We start from the raw sequence: 19,636 nt of genomic DNA, 5'->3' as shown, positions 1-19,636 counted from the left end.
ACGTTGATTAGTGTAAGCTGCCAAAAGGCGGTATACATCGTCATAATTTGTGTGAGCAAGGTGGCTTCTTGTACAATACAATTGAACGACGATGTAAAATATCCCAGAATAATATGTCATTACATGTTTTGTACACAGACAGAATCAGGGATTTACTTATGCTGACATTGTGTTGATATTTGCCACATTGTCTGTGTAAATTATTATCAGATGTCTGTTCCACATTAATAATTAGTACATAAGTGTATCACTCGTATCACAGTTCTCTGTAAATGAGAAAATGTCTGTATCTGGGCAGACAGAAAACTCTGATAATTGAGATTTGACTTCACAGGTCATATCTACATTTTAATACATACTCAGCAAACCACTGTGAAGTGCATACCAGAGGGTACTTAGTGTCATACCAATATTAGGGTGTCTTCTCGTACCAATAGTTTGTGGAGCACAGGAAGAACGATTTCTTAATTGCCTCTGTGTGTGCTGTAATTAGTATGATCTCTTCTCTGTGGCCGCTATGGGAGTAGTACGTTGTGGGTGGAGAATACTTGTAGATTGTTCATTTAATACTGTTCACAAAGCTTTTTAAATAGATTTTCACAGGATAATTTCTGCCTGTCTCTGAGTGTCTGCCATTCAGGTTTTTCAATATTTATGTGACTCTCTGACAACCATCAAACAAAATTTTAGCTATTCTTGGTAGCTTTCTTTGAATTCCTCAAAATCCCCCACTAGTACCAGTTGGTGTGGGTCTCGCACTCTTGAACAATATTTTAAGATGGGAGACACAAGTGTTTTCTAAGTTGTCTCCTATGTGGGGTGATTACATTTTGCCTGTCTCCTATGTGGACTGATTATATTTTGCCCATATCCTGCTCATGAGCTGAAGACTGCCCCTGATTTGTCGAAGTGGTCATTTCATTCTATATCACTAGAAATTGTTACGTCCAGGAATATGTATGAATTTACCGATTCCAGTTAGGACTCATTGATAACTGCAGTTATAGGATACTATTTTTCTGAATTGCAAACTTTTACATATCCCTTTATTTAAAGCAGCTTGCCAGGCTTTGCACAGCGTCATAATATCGTCATGACCTGACAATACTTGTGCAGATTTTGTTATGGTCAGTACATCATTGTAGAGAACTGCATCATCTGCAGAAACTCTTAGGTTACTATTGACGTTTTCTGCCAGGTAGTTAGTACACAGTAAGAACAGCCAAGTGTCCCAACAGACTTCTCTGGAACATGTGTGAAGTTGCTTCTGCTTCTCTCTCTCTCCCTCTCTCTCCCTCTCCCTCTCCCTCCCTCCCTCCCTCCCTCCCTCCCCCTCCCCCTCCCCCTCCCCCTCTCCCTCTCCATCCAAGATACAGGCTGTATCCTCCCTAACAGGAAATTCTCAGTCCATTTACTAATTTTGTGTCATACCTCATACAATAATACTTTTATGAGTAAATGTTGTGCATTACTGTGCCTATGCTTTTTGAAAGTCAAGAAGTACTACAGGCCACCTGATTGTCTTGTTACATGGCTTTATGTCCTGGAGTCTACAATGGATGGATGTCGACAAGATTGGACAGTATTTTGTGGATGGCTCCTGCTTCCCTTTATACAGACAATTGTGACCTGTGCATTCTTCAAACCACTTCAGAGTTCTTTGTGTGCAGAATCTACAGTATGTTGTGGTTAAAATGGCAGGTGACTCAGCTGTCAATGCCATATGGAATCTGACAGTGATACTGTCGGACCTTTGAGTGCTTTTTAATTCTGTTGACTTCAGTTGTTTCTGAACTCCACATACACGAACATCTATGTCATTCATCTTTACAGAGGAATGAGAATTTAACTGGGGCACAGCTTCTGTACCATCCATTGAAAGGGATCATTTGTTACAGCATTCATCGTTTCCTGCTATTATAGTTACTGAAGGCTTCGCACATTGCTCATCTGATAACCAAACACGTTTCATTCGACATCTTTAGCCCTTTGCTTCGTTTTACACCTATTATGCAGTAGTAACTATATCTTTAGAAGTTTTGTAGCAATTACTGTGTACCATGGAGTATCCCTCTAGTCATGAACTGTTCTACTAGGTACAGATCTATCCAGTGCATGGTCAATTATTATTCTGAACTTGAGCCACGGTTCCTCTGTATCTTCCTGCCCAGGGATAAATGTTAGGAGTTCCTATTTGAGATATAACACAACTGCCTCTCCATCTTGGTTACTAAAGATATGTAAATCTTCCTACTTATTTTAACTGTGTACTTGTGGCAATCACTGTTGCTACAACTGCCTCATGTTCACTGACACAACCTTCATACTGGAATCCTCTAAGAGCCTTTTTGTTAGTGTAAGTTTTAACATTTTCCAATGTGAGAGTGCTTCCGAACTGTCTGAGGTAATTTTCAGAGAAGGCATTTAATAGTGTCTCACAGGGTGTCGTGTTACCCACACAATTCACAAAACTGTAATTGTTCGTGTTAATATTTGGGCGATTAAAATGTTTTCCAGTTATGAGAATATGGATTCAAATGCATGTACTTGTTAGCTCTTCTTTTTTGTTACATCTGGGAATCAGTCTGGTAGTCAATAGAAGGACCTAATTGTAAGTTTATGCCCACCCATGATACTGAATCTAGCCCAGACAATCTCTTGCAGCTTCAATTTATGTCACTATGGATACAAGTTTGTCTTCCATAACAAAACACAACTGCATTTTTGACAACTGCAACCATGAAATGAGGCAGTAAGATTGTTGATGTACAGTTAGGAACTCTACTTAAGAAAAGTCTAGCATTGTTGAGCAAGTGCTTTAGGATTTCAGACATTTTCTTATTGCAATAAATTATCTGAAGAGAGGCTGGATGTACAAAGTTACTCTGAACCAAAGAAGATACTTTCTGTTGTCTGTTTGTGAGGAGATGTTTTTTACAGCTAGACAGTGTGGGTACTGATCACCAGCTGTTGTGTGTCCTAACCACAGTTACCTTCGATTTCTTTTTATTTTATAATGTCAGCTAGACTTGAAGGTAAGTGTACTGTCATCCTTACCTTTTGTGGTTGTTATTGGTAATGTTATCCACAAGGTGTCAGAGTGAGTTACCGAGGATAATGAGTGTTAATGGCCTTTGCTGATGGCCTAATGATCTGAATAATAAGGAAGGTGAAGTTGCAACAGCAGTTAGGTTCATGGGCAGAGTGGTTGAATTATATGGTACAAACATTAAGTGAGGGTAAAGCACCTCATGGTAGTGATTAGGAAGAGGGTGACTCCAGGTCTCATGCTCATACAGTTGACAGCTTCAGATATGTCAAAGTGTAGTGGGAACAAATGGAAGAAATGATAAGTCAGTGTGAGAGGGAGCCAAGTGGCAGCAGCAAGAATTCCTTAGAAGTGTCAGGAACTTGTTGTGGAATAAAGATGTAACACAGAAGACCAAAGGAATAATATGTTGATCCTATTAGCCCTGTGCTTCAGAAATGTGGACACTGAAGGGGAAAAAATTGTTTAAATATGATATAAGTGCATGAAATGAAATTTCACAGAAGCACAGTAGAGCAATGAGGAGGGACAGAATAAGAAATTCCCGATGATGTTGATAATGTCATTTAGATTCATCTACAGATTATCTGAAATACGTATATGTGTCACAGTTGCATAAGTATGTGACGATGCTGTAGACTAAAAGACCTTGAAACAGTCCAGGAAATACAATGCCTAAGGAAACCTCTAACTCCAGTTATATGCAGAGCAACAGACATTTTTACTATCAACAGAAACTACCGAATGTTACTTCAACAGCATAGAGTTGTTGATGGAGTATACAAAATTACCAGTGAACACATTGCTTTGAAAAGCTTTTATAATGATAATATATTATAGGGATCACGCAGATAGAAAATGAGACGGCCATTGTATAGGCATTGAAGCCTAGTATAACTGGAAGGAACATCTGACTTTGATTCAAAAATTGTTGGTGTTGAAAATTGATATACAAAAGGTATATATCATCCTTAATGATTGTACTTAGAATGATAAATAGCTAACTTACTGTGATGAGTTGTTGTAGACAAACATAGGATCTCACATTGAGTTACTAAAATTGTTGCCCTTCTAAGCAGAATTACTTACATAAATTTGTATGATATCACCTATTTTACAGACTGGTTGCGAGCCACAGCTGACAACGTATTTGTCTCAGGCGACATCAGTACCTAAAAATAGAAAGATGCCAGAACCTCAGGATGATGGGCTTCCTTGTGAGTTTTGTGGAGCTCTTTTCCCACCGCATGCACTTCTTCAGCATCAGGTTTGTGTGTTTCACTTTAGTTACATAATGGAAAGTCTTTTTCTCCTGCAAACTTCATGCCTGTAACAAGGTATTTTTTTCTGTAGGACATCTGTGAATCATCCTTCTTGTCCGGTGACACTATGTTTGTAAATCATCTCAGACCAGGAACATCATCTTCAAATATAGGTACGAAAAAGTTCTTGAATCAGTCCAGTGAGCACAGACTTTTCCCACCAAGACGACAAACTTCACCAACTTCAAGTGGAGAATTGGATGATAGAAACCCGTACCTCATGGAAGTGCGAGCAGCTCTTCGAAGACCAATGAATAATATATCTTCAGAACGTAAGTATGTTTTTTCTTTCAAGATTGCTGGAGAGTGCATCTCCACCTGTTTCTTAACTTAATGTACTGCCATATGACAAGTTATTTGACAAGGTGACTTATTTTCTCTCGTTTCTTCTTATAATTTCAGCGTACTCTATGGCTTCTGTAAGTGAGAGGTCAGGAAATGACTTGTCATCAAGCCTTTTGAATACTCGCACAAAGTAAGGCTCTTCCTAACCCTTATTTGTAATTTTTAAATTTCTGACAATATTATGGACAGGATAGATTGATACTCACTATATAGAGGAGATGTTGAGTCCCAGCTAGGTACAACAAAAGTACTGACACACACACACACACACACACACACACACACACACACACACACACGCGTACAGCAGCACTATCTGTGGATGCTGAGGCCTCTGGCCTCAACAGCCAGAGACAGTAGCCTTGTGTGCACGTGTACGTGTGCGTGCAAGCACACCTGTGTGCGCATACATTTTCTAATTTGGAAGAAGGCTTTTTTGGCCAAAAGTTTACTTGTTTAACAGTCTTTTTGTTGTGCCTATGTGCAACTCAACTTCTCCGCTATATGGTGAGCAGCAATCTATCCTTTCCATATCGTTGTCATTATTCCATCCTGTATTTTCCAATTTGATTTTTAAATTTCTGCAGTAACATTGGCAGTCATTAATATGGTTATGTTTGTTTACAGTTATACAAATGGATACACACGTCGAAATGGCTCAACGGGAGCAGTTCCTAAGCAGAAGGCAGGGAAACGTTCTGGCATGTGTGTGTATATAACATACTAACGTAGTTAAAGATCTGAATTGCATGGTTCTGTGAATTTCAGGCATACAGATGAATTCCTGGAAAATCACTCTCTTCATTTTATGGCTTGTTTTTTCTTGATTATGTTCTTAATGGACACAGCATTTGTTATCAGACCAATAGTATTTTGTTCCTTATGCACAGTTTTATTAAGAACTGAATATTTATGTAAATAAAGTTGATAGATTACATTTCATCAAACACAAGGCCATTTAGTCAGAGAGGCCTTTTCGTGCCACATTTTGTAAAAATACGATTTAATGAGAAAATTCATGATATCAAAGGCAAATTGAAGCACGTTGTAAGAGTCATATAATACAAGGTAGTCAAAACTTTGCAGAAACATTCTACATTATAAAGGGCATAAATCTTCAAAAATGATTTCGACAATATGGTAAAAAGAGCTCTGAGGAAAACATTTCACATACCTTGTCAAGGTTAAATCGGATGTAAGTTGGGTTTTTGTTCCTGAGCGTCTTCGGTTGGTATAACTGCTCCCATGCTGCTAGTATGCTTGGAGGGGGTGATAAGGAATAGATGTCAGAGCAACATGTGCACTCCTCTGTTGCACAACGCTTAATTATACAATTTCTTGCTTGTGAAGGACTTCGAGCAATGGTAATTTTTTTGTAGATTGGCCGCACAGTTGGGGGACAAAATATTGTCGAGGACTTCTGTGTTTGTGGCATAAAGAATTCAAGGAAGGACGAGAATAAGAACAAGTGAATCAGGAACACAGTCACTGTCCTCGGACCAGCATTATGGATGAAAATATTCGCGCAGTTTGAGACATTCTCAAAGAAGATTTATAGTTGAGTGTACCCGAAGTTGTAGAACAGATTGGAATAAGTTACAGGAGCTGTCAAGTGATCATCACAAATGACCTAAAGTTTGTAACAGGTGCATCCCTTGCCTTTTGAGCACAGATCAAAAGTTGAGACATTTCTCAAAATGTCAGAGGCTTACAGCATCGTCACCTGCAATGAAACGTCAGTCCATCACTACAATCCTGAGTCCAGACGAGCCAGTACGGAATGGCGAAGGAAAGGAAGATAGCCGTAACAAAAGTGGAGACTCGTCTGTCAGCTGGCATGGTTCTTTCAACTGTTTTCTTCGACCGATAAGGCATTTTTCTCATTGATTTTTTGCATGAGTGATGCACAATCAGTGCCACTTACAACTGCAAGGTTTTGGGCCAGGTGTGGGCCGCATGTTACACTAAAATACAAGGACAATTTGTTCAAGGGGTCAACCTCCCCCACGACAATGCCAGGTCCTATGCTGCATCTCTAATAATCTCGAAATAAGAAGTAATACACTGGACCATCTTCCCTACAGCCCGTACCCATCACTTTCCAGTGTACGTTTATTTGGGTCACTTTAAGTTGTTGTAGGGAGGACAACAATTTGAAGTTGAGGGTGTGGGCAGATTCATGCTCAATTGGTTCCTGGTGCAACCAGCTGCATTCTTCAATGCTGGGATGAAAAAAGAAAAGAAACTTCCTCCTCACTGGGGGAAAACATATTTATAATGGAGGGAACTATGTAGAAAAATAATAATTTATTTGCCTTTTATTTTTCAATAAATAATATTTTTAAATAAAATCCTTTGTATATTTGATTTACAACTGTATTATGACAAGGGTGCACATTATTTTCCAAGAGTCATAACACTTCTTTTCATGTTTTCCATTGGGACTCTGTCATAAGTGTGTACATAGAAGAAATCTGCATATTACTACTGTAAATCTACAAATGTGACTTGTTGGATGGGTGAGTGGGGAGCATCAGACTAAAATCACTTATGATCCACATTGTATTGCTATGCAGCTTTAGGATTTTGTCCACCACCTTTGTCTATTTTTATTTCTAGTAATGAACTATGTATGAAAAAGTGTAAAGTTGCTGCATGTTTATCATTTAGATCACATCTTAAGCTCCAGCAATTGTCTGGGTCATTCAGGTTACAGGTAACAAGAAGGCAAGGGCATACTTTTCTGAACCACATAAAGGGAGATAAGAATTTGACACCCTGTTGCTGACGGATGATATTAGAGGTGGTGCAAGAGTTTGGATTGTACAGTGATGCTGTTTACAACCACAGGGTGTGCAAGAGAGCAGGGGGGGGGGGGGATTAATGGAGTGGAATGGAATAAAAATCAAGTGATGCTGACGAAATTGGAAAGGAGACACAAAAGTGTTACATGAATCTTGCTATTTGGTCAGAGAAATATCTAATATTTATGAAGTAAAGAGGATATAAAATGTAGGCTTGCAATAGCAAGAAAATGAGAAATACGTTAGCACTGAATTTAAACTTACTTACATGTAAGTTTTTTTCTGAAATTATTTGTCCGGAGTGCAGCCGTATATGGAAGTGAATTGGTACAGACAAGAGGAGAATAGAAGGTTTCTTAAGAGGGAGGGTACAGAAAATTTGTGAAACTACGATGATCTCTAATGAAGAGATACTGAATCGAATGAAGAAAAGAAATTTATGACACAACTTGACCTTAACACTTGGTAGGTTGATAGGACACAACATTGGTCATCTAGGAATAACAAATTTGATAGAGGGAGGGGACGTGGGATAAGAATGTTAAAGACAGACCATAGATGACAGTGCTTTGCAGTAGTGTGTACATGGATATGAAGGGGTTCTTTCTTAGATATGGTTAGGTGCTTATTTCAGTTGGTCAGGGATTTTTATTTTTGTGGAGCGTTAAAAGTTAACACTGTTATGTTCTGGTGATATGTAAAAGTTAACAAGTTTGGAAATTCACTTGCTGGCCGGCCAGGTGGCCGAGCGGTTCTAGGCGCTACAGTCTGGAACCACGTGACTGCTGTGGTCACAGGTTCGAATCCTGCCTCAGGCATGGATGTGTGTGATGTCCTTAGGTTAGTTAGGTTTAAGTAGTTCTAAGTTCTAGGGGACTGATGACCTCAGAAGTTAAGTCCCGTAGTGCTCAGAGCCATTTGAACCAGTTCACTTGCTGGGAAAGTTGTATAAGTATTTGCAGTTTAGTGTGGATAGCACTTGCAGAATCATGGGAACAGACTTCACATGTGGGACACACTCACTCACTCACTCACTCACTGTTGTTAGTGCATGTATAGTTTTCTGAATATAGCAAAATCCCATCGCTAATGACCTCAGTCTTAACAGAACATTGAACTCTGATCATCGTTCCTTAATAGCATGATCTTGCTTTATTTATCATTGTCTCCTTTTGCATGGATTTAGTGCCTTAGTAAATTCATGTGAGCTGCATGTAGAACAATAATGGAACAAGTGCACACACTTGTGGACTCAGGAGTGTGTGTGTGTGTGTGTGTGTGTGTGTGTGTGTGTGTGTGTGTGTGTGTGTGTGTGTGTGTGTGTCTAAGTACTTTGCGTAGAAAAAGAGCTAGTGCTCGAAAGTTAGTGTGAATGATGTTTTCTGATGTGTGTTTCTGTGCACCATACATCGCTCTGCTGTAGGTGAGTGGTTGCCTTTTCCTTATTTTATGAACTGCATGTAGATACTTTTGCATTCATAATTTTCATTACATTATTGGGAAAATTACCAAACATACATCACAGTAATGAAACATTAAGTATTAATAACATGGATACAATTAAATATACTATACGAGGTGTGATAAAAAAAATGCAATTGTTTTAATTTTGGAGGCTTTATAAATCCTATTTTCAAAATTTGTTTATCTTGGCATGCATGTATATGATATATGTTTGTGTTTTCAGCTGTGTTGAATACTTAGTTAACAATCAAAAAGGTTATACATGTTTTCAAGTCCTCAGCGAATTTTTACTTTCAAAAAAGATGGATCAAACAATTTGCATCAAAGTTGCTTGAAGAATGGAGTAAGTGCATCATCACATTTAAAATATTGACTGTAGCTTTTTGGCAAATCTACTGGGAGTGAGACAAGAGTATACAAGTGGTACAAACGTTTCATAGACGGTCAAGACAATGTTGAAGGCAGTGACTGCCCTGGATGCCCTAGAACATCAATTACTGATGACAATGTGGAAGAAATAAAGAAAATGGTTCGAGGACATTGCTGACTCACCATTTAGAGAGGTTGCTGATGATGTCGGCGTATCCTTTGGCTTGTCCCAAGCAATTTTTTTGGGTGTTTTGGGCATGACATGTTTAGCTGCAAAATTTGTTCCAAAATTATTGACTTTCAACCAAAAATGACGTCACGTAGACATCGCTCAGGAACTACTCAATTAATTCTACAATGATCCAGAACTTATAAAGAAGATTATAACAGGTGACAAAACATGGGTACACATGTATGACGTCAAAACTGAGGCTCAATAGAAAGTGCCTGAAGAGCCATAACTTCACTTTTATGGCCATTGTAGTGCAGCAGCTGGCAACTTGAGTGTAAGAGTGTTACTGTGTTTGAGTATACAGTAATGTGCACATGCCCCAGTCGAGGCCAGATAGTCAATACGCAGAGGTTAATGACTGTTTAGGACAAGGATTTAATTCTAATGTATAAAAAGTTTCCTTTGTGTGAAATACCAGAAGCCATACCTTGGGGTTAGACTAATTGTTAGACCCTGTTTCCAGTGACAACCTGCAAAAGTGGTTTCACATGTTGAAGATTTCACTTGCTTTTGGATTGCATAGTAAGAGCATTGTGGGATTTAAAAAAGAAACATTGGGTTAGTTACTAATTGACAGCTGTTAAAGACATTTAGCAAGGTAAGATAAAGCACCTTCCACACTAGTAAATTTGGACTGGTGGTGTTATTTGTAGGCCCATAACTTAATGAAATACAATAAAGTATACAGAATGTGTGCTTGAATTTTGGTACACTTTGGATCACCTGGTACTGAAGGGTCAGGCTTTTTGCATCGGTATTATACCTTCAAAACATAGAAAAATAATAAATGGTGTAGTGACAATTATATCCCAGGGAGAAGACATATTAAGAGCTAAAATAGTTTTTTTTATGTCTGGTAGTTTATTTCATCTTCTTACTAATTACCCATTGTTGCAATGTTTCAGTGCTGGGCAGATTACTCTTTCTGGACATTTGAGTTTAACATACTGTAATGTCTGCTGAGACATCTCTCTTTCTCATACATCCATTCCTTCTCTGTATCATTTATTCCTTTACACTTACCTTCCCTGTTATCTCCTCATTAAAAGTTGTTCTTTTTTCCTCCCCCTCTCCTCTCTCTGCTTGTAACAGTGTTATGAGGCCTGTTACGTGCTCGAAGATGACATTAAAATGTTATCACTTTAGTTGGCATGATACTTGTTGAGAACATAAATTTAACTTTAAATTGAATTTTCATCTTTGCTAACGATGCTGCATAATTCTTCATAAATGTGCTGGTATTAACACATTTAAAGATAGCTAAAGAACATCCTGTGTAAATATAAACTACCGTTGTTGTACATATTCCAGGATCATTTAGTTTATGTAATTACAATGATGTAAGAGACTCTTCAGGATTTTGCTTCATTTTTAAAATGTGAAATGTTTAATTTTCACAGGTGAAGTCAACAAAGAAATACCGTGCACCTCTTCCACCACGGTAACATGTGTTCCTCGGAACAGTGTGTCAAGAAAGTGAGTGGTTATAAACAAGAGCATACACACATGGAAAGATTCTCTTCCATTATATAGAGAAATCAGGGTGTTGTGGGTGTGAATTGGAAATAATATTATGATATGTGATGGTAAAGTGTTGTTAACCATGACAGAGAAAGGGGACATTATATACAAGCCTTTCGTTGCATCATATACACAAGCGTATTTGGCTGCATTTAAGAACCTGTGTAGTGAGTCATTGATATTTGTCTTCTTGGGACAGAGAACAGTTTGTAGTTTGAAGTGTAAAGCAGTTCATATTTGATTATTCCATTTTGTACTTGCCTGTATTTTTAATAATTCTGCCAAAGTTGTTGATTAATGTGAATTGTGAAACGTTTTCATATTCAAGTCCCTCTGTCAATTTGTAAACTTGACTGCCTCTGGACATTGTGTGTGTTTTATCTTACAGAAAGTGGTTTTCATTATAATAAAGAACTGTGTGGTAGTTGTGTGACAGACATTACTACCAGTTTAGAATAACTGCTGTTCAAATGCCAATAAAGTGGAAGTTATTGTATCCCATCAAAAATTGTACATGACATTGTTGTTCCTGATCCTTGTCTTTCAAAATGTGGGAAAATAAAGATATATACAACAACAACAACATTTCTTGAAATAATAGTGAAAGTGAGTTAACAACAATTGTGGAACATAGGACAGTTGAAGATTAATTTCAAACAGAGCTATTTCCATGTACATGATTTGAATATAACTTACTGGCCTGTGCACTTTGTAGTGCTTGTAACAATGGATGTGAAAATGTTAATTAGTTTGTTATTTGGAAAAAGAAAATATGCAGAAAACAATTTTAAGTTACAAAATGTAAAGAACTACCAAGTACAGAATCTCCAGTTTTAATATGAATTTAGGTTGTCTCATGGCCTTGAACATAAACATCTTGTGAGTATATTTTTGTATTTGTTGTAAAGGAATAAATGGTATGTTGTTCCTTATTCATCATCAGTAACAGTTTTCATACACTTAACATGTTTGGAATAGTTAATTTTTCTTCTATAGTGTATGCCTTACGAAAGGTTTCAATTGCTCTCCACTGTGTCCTCTGCTGAGCATCTTCCTTCATCTGTTTGTTTGTTTGTCCATCTCAGATCTTGTCAATCATGCCCGTTCTCTTCTTACCTATTCCTCTCATTCCTTCCATGTTTCCCTCTATAATTCCTTGTTACAAATAATTCCTATGCAGGTTATATCCCAGCTAAGATTTCCTCCTCTTTGTGATAGCTTCCAATAATCTTATGTCTTCTCCTATTTTCTCCCTCTATTCTTCAGTTTCAGTCCACTTCATCTTAAGCATTCTTCTCCATAGCCACATTTCAAAATTTTATAATAATTTTTATTCTATCTTTTCAGCAGGCCATGATTCACTGCTAAATAACACACAACATTTAGCAAATTGTTTTCATCAACTCCATTGGAATTCCTCTGTCAGTAACTGCTTTATATTTTCAAATGCTATATTTCCATGGATATCCTCCTCCTCATTTCTTCTGTACAGCTTCAATTCCATGTCATTAAATTTTGTGGATTCAAAACGGATTGTCCTACCTTCTTAAGAGTATGTTAACTAGCACGTCCTTGCTTATCATCATCACTTCTGTGTTTCCTGTATTTCTCTTGGTTCCATACTCCTCACTCCTTGCAATACTCTTCATCTGCTGTAGCTCGCCTTCTGATTCCACCACCACAGCTCTTCATAAGTGTATTTTGTATTCTTTATCCTCTTCCATCATATATGGCTTTACCTATCTGTTCTTCTCCTTATATACAGAACAGCCTCGGTGACAGCGTCGTGTCTGATACCCCTTTCAATCCTCGTTTCTCCTGTTTCTTTATGTCATTCTCTGTCAGTTCCTGTTTTGTGTAAATCACCTTAATTAACCCACCTTCAAGTCTATACCAACATCTTTTAAATTTCTCAGCAGAGTACTCCATTTGACTCTTAGATGCCTGCTTCCAGCTGATGATGCAGTTCCTTGTTGATTTGTATCATTCCAGTCTCCACTTTTCCTCAGAGAACATGTTGCATCTTTTCTTCATTTACACTTTCTGTATCTGAACTGCTCTTTTTCAGTTATCTTTTGCAGTTCTCCTTAGTACTACTCTCATCAGAACCTTTGTAACATGAATGATAAAACTATTGTTATACTATAGTCTTTACATTCTTTTGCATTTCACTTTTTAGGTTAAGGTACTAGAATGGTGTTAAACAGATCTTGGGGTAAAATTCTGTTCACTACTCCTGTCAATCTGACTGTTAAATTTGGACCTCAGGTTTCAGTGCCTCAAATGGTATTGTGTTACAGCCAAATGCCTTCTTTCCCAAGAGTGCCAGAATTAATTTCTCCAATTCCCATTTCAATATCTTCATTCTGCTGCCCTTCATCTTCCAAAACCAGTCTGGTGTTATTCACCTGTGCACCATATAATTGTTACATATGATTCATCCAAACTTCCTTCTCCTCTTTTACAAATACCGTCTTCTTCCCATGTTTATTTAACATTCCTTGTTTGGTTATGTTTCTTGCTTCCTTTTTTGTTAAAGATTTCTTTGTTCTACACATTTCTTCCAATTTTTTTTTCTTTTCCAATTATTCTAACTTATCTCAAGTTAATCGGCTAATCTTCATAGTTCATTAAGTTTTCAGTACTGTCTTCTGCCTTCTTCTGAATTGTCATTTTTCCACTTCCTGCACTCGTGCATTTTATCCAATATACTTCATGTGATCCACTCTTTCTTATTCCTTTTTCTTTTCACTTCTACAATTTCTATCTCAAATCCTTTAAATATTGTATTTATAATGGTATTCCACTTTTCAGTGATTTCTGACCTTTGCCGTATGTTGTCCAAAATATTTTTGATGTAGTGACTGTACGCTTCTTGAAAGTTGTAATACTTTAATTTCCCAGCATCTCACTATTTATCTTTTGTCTTTTGCTTTAATCTTGTCCTTATATGTGCTATGAGTAAATTATGGACTGTATCGGCATCTGCTCTTGGAACATTTTCTCCATCTTAATACTGTTTTTGAATTTCTCGTTGATTATAACAAAATGTATTTGACAGCTAGCAATACCATCTGAAGCTGTCCACATAGGTAATCTGTTTGTGATGCTTAAACTAAGTATTTGCAATCTAGAGATTAAATCATTCACAGACGGTTATCAGTTTTTTTCGCCTTTCATTAGTCTTTCCCAGTTCATTGTCCCCTGCCATGTTGTTTCTTCTTTCCTTTCCCAATGTATTATTCCAGTTGCCAATAATGACTGTTTTTTTTTATATGTCCTTTCCCATTTTCTTCACAGACTGTCTTAATCTGCTCATATCGTTTGTCCACTTCCTATTTGTTTGCATTTGATGTTGGCATGTAAATTTGAATAATCACTGTATCTGCAGGGTTACTGTTTAATTTCCCTAACCTGTCCCTGTCGCTAACTGGAATAAGCAACGTTTCGTTATTGCCTATATGTTTCTTGTATAGAATTCCAACTATGCTTTCCTTCCTTTCTGTTCCTTTGTAAATTATCCTCCAGATCAAAATTATCCTTGACTGGTATTATCTCTTTCCATTTCTCTCTTCCTTTGTCTAATTATCCTTTCTTTTTCATTGTTTTCAAATTCCATGAAGCAGTCCTCAATAGAGATGTTACCCTTTTCCACTTTTATTTTAGTTTAATTCAGTGCACAGTTATCCTGGGCAAAAGTCCATTCAAAGTTGCAATTGTGGGCCTATTCTGGAATTTCTTAAGAACAACCATATTTGAGAACACAGTCCAGTGGGACTAGTGATACCATTTGGATCTTTAATTTGGTGGTTTCCCCTTGCCCTCAATATTCTTTGCTGTTGGTCTTTTGTTCATCCACCTTTAGGAGCTGTTTCCCACTCTAACAGCAAGAGTATGACCTGCCTTTTACCTGCTCATCCACACTTCAAGGAGGCACTTGGCAGAAAGTACCTCCTTATCACAGAAATTTGGTTCCTGCATCATTATAGGTAGGAAATCAGTTGGTCTGACATCTATCAATGATGTGGCCATAGAATTGCAGGAGAGGTTGAGTGGTGGTGTGCGAACATGCAGTGCACAGGGAATTTCCGAATGTTGGACACGCCTGCAAGCATAATGCGTAAAATCATATTAAACATCCTGCTCTGCTATCCATACAAAGTCACCCATGTTCAGGAGTTGCTTCCTGATGGCCTGCCAGCAGGACAAATGTTCTCTCTGAAATTTCTTGCTTGCATGGAAGTGGATTGTGAATGACCATGCAGCATTCTGTGGACAGACAAAGCCCATTTCAACTTCAAGGACATGTCAGTACATAGGATTGCAGACTATATGGGTAACGCACATCCACTGGTGCTGCTGCATTCTACAAAGGTGATTGTGTGGTGCGGAATGATGGCATCTTTCATTGTAGGGCTGTACTTTTTTGAGGAGATGTTCCTTGTACCGTCACTGGTAAATGCTATGAGAACGTTTTGTGGACCATGTCATTTTGATCCTTCAACAGTGTGGGTGTGTGAGTATAATCCTTTTTATGCAACATGGCACTCCTCCACATATTGCACAGCCAGTGCAGAGGCATTTTGGAATGCTATAATTATCAGCCATTGTTTTCCAATGGCCTACCCGTCCAGATCACCTGATCTTAATCCTTGTGTCTTCTGGATGTGTGGTTATCAAAAAGATGGTGTGTTCAGTGCTCAAGTTAACAAACATAGCTGAATTGAAGCACACATTGCACAACGCATTTTGAACATAACCTCCGAGAGATAACAATAAGCTGTGGAACTTGCTGTTTCTCAGTTTCAATTTGTGGCAGAAAACTGGGAACGGCATATTGAACATGGCTTGCGCCAACCGTGAGACAATTAGAAATTGATTGCATTTTGCATTTTATGCAGTTTTTGGCCCCAATTAAAAACCATTGTCATTTGTGGTTTTTGGTCTCTGGAGAATTAAAGACAGATTTTTCCCATCCTGTGTGATACGACATTGCTGCAGTTAGTGGGCTTAGCTAACTAGCAGTGTCATTGTTGACTGCCAAACGTGCAGTCATTCACATCGAACAGTACGGATGGCATAATGTTCAACTCAAACCATAGCTGTCGTATTTCAATTCATCAGTCATTTGTAGCCTATCTCATTTACATTAAGTCACTTACAGCTCCGTCTATTGGTAAAATTTTAGTTAAATTTATTTTGCTTACACATTGACTGCAGTCTGGCCAATGCTGGCCACAGCAGAGCTGTGTGCCTGGCCTGGCAGTGAACAGTCAGTCATTAAGTGTGCAGATGTCAATGTTGTAATGAATAATTTCATTAGGGAATAAATATATTAAGAAGCAGTAATTGGTATCCATAATTCACTAAACAGCCCTCTGTAGGAGGTTCTTGAGTTCACACCACAAATAATTCCTATTACCCGTTTTTGGACTTGGAAATCTTTGCTTGACTTGGAAATCTTTGCTTGACTTGGAAAGTTATCCCATATGATGTTATGGAATGAAGTAAGCACCATGTGCTAGCTTTCTTATGTCACCTACGTCTGACAACATTCACGTTGTTAATAGCTATTTGATTAGTTGTCTCAGTAGTACTCTGGTTTGCTCCTGCCAATTGAATTTATCATCAAACTGAAATGCCAAGAATGTAACACTATAAACTTCTGTCTGCTTGTCACATTGTACGCATTTCCTGCTGTGAAACTCCTTACTAGTTCTAAAAGTTTAGTGACAAGGAATTGGCTAGGAACTATTTATTAATGTCTTTTAAAATTTTGTTAACCGATCTTTTTAAGACTAGTTGATTTGCTATTTATTGGAATATTTGTATCATATGTAAACAAAACAAACTTGGCATCTGGTAATGTTACAGATGAAAGGTCATTTATATACACAAGAAAAAGTAAGAGCCCTAAAATGGTAACTTGTGGGACTCTGCATGAAATTAGTTTCCAGTTGGATGATGCCTGATAGCTTAATTAATACCACTGACACAATGATCTACTGTGTCAAGTAATTTCAGTTTGGTCACCAGCTAGCATTGACGGTAGCTGTACAGTTAAATGTTGAAATATCAGAAGTGATGGAATACTAATGTTCATGTCTTTGTGTAACCGTGCTCCATTTGCTCATAAAATTATCGTGCAAGGTACAGAGGGGATAAATCTAACAATTATGCAAGCAATTCTGACAGGATGCCAAAAGATACTTCTGTGTAGAGGTCTAGCTGGACAAAATTGTTTGCTCTTGCTTGCAATTGTCTTCATGCCATTTTATTTTATTGCTAGCTGACAAAACTCGGCATTGCCCAGATATTCATTTTACCAATTTTCTATTAGAAACTAAAACAAAAAGTGAACTGTGTTTGTAGTCTAATATAAAAAATACGGGCAGTTAAGAAAGAACGAAGAAGAGGACCAGGAAATGATTGACTAAAGTGGTCCAATGAGGCCGTAAAAGGAAATAATAATAATAATTCATTTCCATGTATTCAAAAAACACCTTTGAAATTATGACGTACTTCTGCAAGAAAATATGCTTAGGGTAATGTGCAGTTGTCTTTAAGTACAGTATCTAAATTGAGAAACATAATATGTAGAATACATGTTCTCAGTAATGTTTATTGAACTCTAATTTGGTTATAAACAATATTTCTAGTTACACGTTCAGTAGCTACCGCACGACTTTGTAAAAGTATCTGTGGTAACGCCACTTCATAGCTCTATAGACAGCTACCATTTCATAGCTCTATAGACAGCAATTGCTTTCACCTACAGTGGTTTGTGATTCACAGTTGAAAGGTGTCGGATTTCATTAACTTGACTCGACTGTAGGAGTGACTTTGCAGTAAAGAGTAAATATATTAAAGTTGATGCATGATGCGACATTTTTTGTGCATCTCGGTGTTTATGTACTGATTTCTCTTTAACTATGTGTTGTACAATGATATATTTGTTTAGGTACATTCAGCAGTATATGTAAATAATGTGTGTGAAATATGTTTCGAATAGAATTAGGAGCAAAGAAGTAATAAATTTAAACATCAAGCACAATGCAGCAGTTTTTCACACATTTAATTGTTTATGACGTCATATCTCTTGAACTATGGTAGTTGGGTGGCTGTTGCCCCCGCAGTGATTGTGCCTGAGAATAAGGGATATGTGTACCAAGTTTGGATAAAATCGGCCCTTTGGTTTAGGAGGTGGTGTGGAACATACACATATTCATACATACATTTTTATTAACTGTTGGGATTTAGCTGGGATATGTGTGAATAGCATTAAGCAGTGTGGTGATAGTTTATTGTTCTTACAGTACACAGAAAAAGTTTTTCTAATGTGCTTGTCTTATGTTAATGTGTACCTCGACTCGTTCCAGATCACTAAAGGTTCTCTTTTTCAGTGAACACTATGAATAAAGTAATTATTGTTCCTCTGAAGTGATAGGGTACCGAGAGCCGATAGTACAATTAATGAGTCAGACATTATCGGCACTTTATTCAGTCCAAGAAGTCTGTTGAACTGGAAATTTTGTGTGATGGCCGTATCAGAGCATATGAGGTTTTCCGTGCTTTTATAAGTAATAATTTTGGTTAAAGTTAGTGGACTGCTTGGAAACACCCATTTTGTAATATACGAACAAGCTTGAAGAATTTCACATTAATGGGAAATTGGATATCATTTTCTCAATGATTAAAGTTATTCCTGTATTTGAAATCAGTGTTAATTTAGATTACTCTCTGTTGCTGTTCAGTCTGTCTGCCTGAGGTATTCCTCTTAGGCTTCACGCAGTGCCAAGGTGAGCCTCATGTCATCACAAGTACAGAAGGCCCATGAGAAATACGGGCTCTTCAACAAACTTGTGACACTGGTTGGCTTGCCCAACGTACTTTGCGAACACTCAGTTCCATGTGTGACCCACAGAAAATCAATATATCAATGAAAAGCTACCCACTATAGGTCTTAACTTTGTCACATGCTGTCGAGAGCTTTCATGCATTTAAATAAGCAGTTAAGAATTTTTGAACTGGTCTGAAACATCTGCTCACTCCCTGCTAGAAATGGCTACTGGCAATGGTAAGATCTGCAGTGTCACATTCTTGATGTACATTCTGCGGCTTGTCTTTTGCGTGCGTCTTGAAGTGTAGCAGAGACACCTCTGCACCGTATATTGCTTCAAAGAGTATCGACAACTCCAAATGTCCTACAGACAATAATGTTGACTACGTCGATGCTTTTCGTATCAGCATTTGTTTGATCATTTAAATTTTACAATCAGCACAAGTCAGTCACTGTATGTCAGAGAAGATTAAATAATGTGTTTATCTTCAAGTTGTTGACGTACTCCTTTAGTAGAGTTGCTAACTAATGGATAACTAAAGAGCATTTGTGAGAGTCTGTCAACTTTACTGAGCGCAGAAGTGTTTAAGATCAGTGAACTCTTGCACTTTGTATCTGCTCAGTGAAGAATACAAAGAGCAAGGTCCAAATCGCAAATAAATACGTAGTGTTGGAACTAAGATTGCATTG

General features: G+C 37.6%; 1 protein-coding gene across 3 annotated transcripts in view; it reads left to right on the top strand.

Annotated features, from left to right (window-relative positions):
- The window catches only part of LOC124545306 (TRAF-type zinc finger domain-containing protein 1-like), a 64,199-nt gene extending 52,634 nt beyond the window's left edge, over nt 1–11,565 (top strand). The window contains exons 6-10 of one of the 3 annotated variants that reach the window (XM_047124203.1): nt 4,170–4,316; nt 4,403–4,643; nt 4,774–4,846; nt 5,344–5,401; nt 10,986–11,565. In XM_047124203.1, the coding sequence (XP_046980159.1) occupies nt 4,170–4,316; nt 4,403–4,643; nt 4,774–4,846; nt 5,344–5,401; nt 10,986–11,030 (564 nt within the window). In that variant the 3' untranslated portion in view covers nt 11,031–11,565. Of the gene's footprint in view, nt 1–4,169; nt 4,317–4,402; nt 4,644–4,773; nt 4,847–5,343; nt 5,424–10,985 lie in introns of all 3 variants that reach the window. The other 2 variants (XM_047124204.1, XM_047124206.1) reach the window with 2 other exon arrangements.
- Nucleotides 11,566–19,636: the final 8,071 nt, after the last annotated feature.

Source organism: Schistocerca americana, chromosome 8, assembly GCF_021461395.2.
Source record: "Schistocerca americana isolate TAMUIC-IGC-003095 chromosome 8, iqSchAmer2.1, whole genome shotgun sequence".
In the NCBI taxonomy this organism is placed as follows: Eukaryota; Metazoa; Arthropoda; class Insecta; order Orthoptera; family Acrididae; genus Schistocerca; species Schistocerca americana.
The sequence above is the reverse complement of the archived record's forward strand: the minus strand, read 5'-3'. Positions and strand labels throughout refer to the sequence as shown.